We start from the raw sequence: 2800 nt of genomic DNA, 5'->3' as shown, positions 1-2800 counted from the left end.
AAAACATTACTTCCGCAAAAATTGTTATCAACACTAAGATGGAAAAATGAACTCAAAGAATGGAATTGAAAATAACGAAAAGATCAATTTAACAAAACGGTTATATCACGCTGTATATATGTGGTGTGCGCTAACCTGAACTGAAATTCAATAAAACCACAGGAACCTGAAATTCTATCCAAAACAAAAAAAATAACGATTTAAAAAAATCCCATACATATACTATAAAAAAAACACTTATAGTAGGCCTATATGTATGGGATTTTTTTAATCGTTATTTTTTTTGGATAGAATTTCAGGTTCCTGTGATATTCCTAATGTTACATTTTCGAATTAAGAATCATCATTTATAACATAGTGTTATGATATCAAGATTAGATAACTCTTTACATGTTTAGCTGTATAGTTAATGGGATTACTTCCCTTTACTTGATATTCATTAATGCTATGTTATATATATAATCATGCCTCTCTGATACCTGGGTCATTCTCACTTGAGCTCTGGTCTTAACAACATGTATAAAATGGTTATAATAAATTGTAGAATAGTTAGAATCTTGTTATCATCCATACAACATAACATGTTGTCAGAAGTGGGATTAAAGGAATAATATTGTAATAAAAGGAATTTAATAAAAAATTATTTGGAATCGGATTTAACAAGCATTCTGGAAAGAAATTAAATTGTGCGCATCACAAACATTTAACTTTCTTCAGAGAAATCAATTAATTCTACAGCTCTACAATGGATTTAAATGGTGTACCCATACCAACAATGAACTGGGACAGTCAGAACCCTATGGAGGAGTTCAAAAAGTTCAGGCAGCATGCAGAACTTATATTTAGTGGCGCATTAAGAGAAAAAGATGAAGAAGTGCAAGTTACTTACTTATTACTTTTGATTGGTGACAGAGGCCGCCAGATATATAATACTCTTAAATTAACTGAGCTCCAAAGGAAATCAATAAAGGCAATTTCGGATGCAATTCAAAAACATCTACAACCAAAATCAAATTCTGTATTTAGCAGATACAAATTCCACAATGAAAAACAGGGAAACAGTACGATAGAACAATTCATCACACGTCTAAAAACATTAGCAAATGATAGCGCTTTTGATGCAGGGTACAGAGATGATGTAATACGAGATCAAATAGTAATTGGAATTACGTCGGGAAAAGTTCGTGAAAAACTTATCACAGAAGGTGAAGCATTGACTCTCGAAAAAGCAGTCAGGATATCACAGTCACATGAATATGCACAGGCACAATAACGTGATATGACTAATTCCAATAGCATTGATGACATTCATCATAAACGACATTCCACGTCAAAACACCAAAACGAGACTGGAAAGAAACACAATCACCATTCAAGAGTTAGACAAAACCAACATATAACAAAATGTGGAAATTGTGGACAGTCACATCACAGCAAAGATCGATGTCCGGCAAGAGGAAAACTATGCAAGAACTGCCATAAATGGAATCACTATGCAGTTGTGTGTAGGTCAAACAAAAAAGTGCATGAAATCGAAACCGGAAACAATAACAGTGACAGTAACAGTGACAGTGAATTTTGTATTGGTGCAGTTGATTCAAATTCAAAGGGACAGGTATTTGTTGATTTACAGGTGGGCTCTAAAGGTCATTTTAAACAGTTTAAACTTGACACAGGGGCATGCTGTAACATCCTTTCTGAGGCAGATTTCAAATCCTTCAAGGTCAATACTCCCTTAAAGAAGCCAACTGTCAAACTCACTGCTTACTCAGGCACTGAAATTAAGGTTCTAGGAGTAGTAGATCTCTCATGCAGCTACAAGAAGAAATGCACAAAACTTGTACAATTTTATGTTGTGAGAACAAACAAACCCTCTATCCTAGGTTTACAATCATGCCTTGACTTCAATTTAATTAAGATTGTAATGTCCGTAGACCAGAATGAGCAAATGAATAAAAATTCTGTCTTGCGTGACTTTCCTGAAGTTTTTCATGGCTTTGGAAAATTACCTGGTGCTTGTTCGATCAAAGTAGATCCCAAGTATTCCCCAGTAATTCATGCTCCCCGACGCGTTCCTGTAGCTCTTCAGAGCAAGGTTAAAAAGGAACTTGATGCTATGGAAAAGGCTGGAATCATAGCCAAGGTCACCACACCAACAAATTGGGTGAATAGTATGGTCGTAGTCAATAAGCCACATTCTGATAAAGTTAGAATTGTAATTGACCCTAAAGACCTTAATAAGGCAATCCATAGGCCACATTATCCTACAAAAACCTTAGATGATATTTTGCCGCAGTTAAAATCTGCAAAATATTTCACAAAACTTGACTGCAAATCAGGTTACTGGTCCGTTGTTTTAGATGATGAATCATCATATCTAACAACATTCAACACCCCTCAAGGTCGTTATAGGTATCTAAGATGTCCCATGGGACTGAAATGCAGCCAAGATCTTTTCCAGCAAAAGATGGATGAGTGCTTAGAAGGCTTACTTGGTTGTAGTGTCATTGTAGATGACATTCTTGTTTATGGTTCAACTCGAGAAGAGCATGACATAAACCTAAGAAACTTATAGAAGAGCAAAATCGTGTCCGGCCCATAAATTCGTTATTTGAAGTCGGATTTTACAACTATTTCACCGAAATGATCACCATATTGAGATGATGTGTCACGCGCAACATTTGGGTCATTACCTTGAAGGTCAAGGTCACAGCATGACCTTGAAGCAAAAATGTGTCTGGCCCATAACGTCGTTATTTAAAGTGGGATTTTACAACTATTTTGGAATTATCACACTTTG

At 35.4% G+C, this 2800-nt stretch overlaps 1 protein-coding gene across 1 annotated transcript; it reads left to right on the top strand.

The window, feature by feature from the left end:
- The first annotated feature begins 1279 nt into the window (after positions 1 to 1279).
- Positions 1280 to 2575, top strand: LOC132713192 (uncharacterized). The gene has a single exon (XM_060695678.1). It carries the CDS (start codon positions 1280 to 1282, stop codon positions 2573 to 2575), a length of 1296 nt encoding a protein of 431 aa, XP_060551661.1.
- The last annotated feature ends 225 nt before the right edge of the window (positions 2576 to 2800 follow it).

This window comes from Ruditapes philippinarum, unplaced genomic scaffold (genome assembly GCF_026571515.1).
Source record: "Ruditapes philippinarum isolate M1 unplaced genomic scaffold, ASM2657151v2 ctg7167_1_1_1_1, whole genome shotgun sequence".
Classification (NCBI taxonomy): Eukaryota; Metazoa; Mollusca; class Bivalvia; order Venerida; family Veneridae; genus Ruditapes; species Ruditapes philippinarum.
This window is presented reverse-complemented; position numbering and strand designations above follow the sequence as displayed.

What these genes read in the sequence shown, in the direction of transcription:
- LOC132713192 (XM_060695678.1), top strand. Translation starts at nt 1,280, where the DNA reads ATGACTAATTCCAATAGCATTGATGACATTCATCATAAACGACATTCC.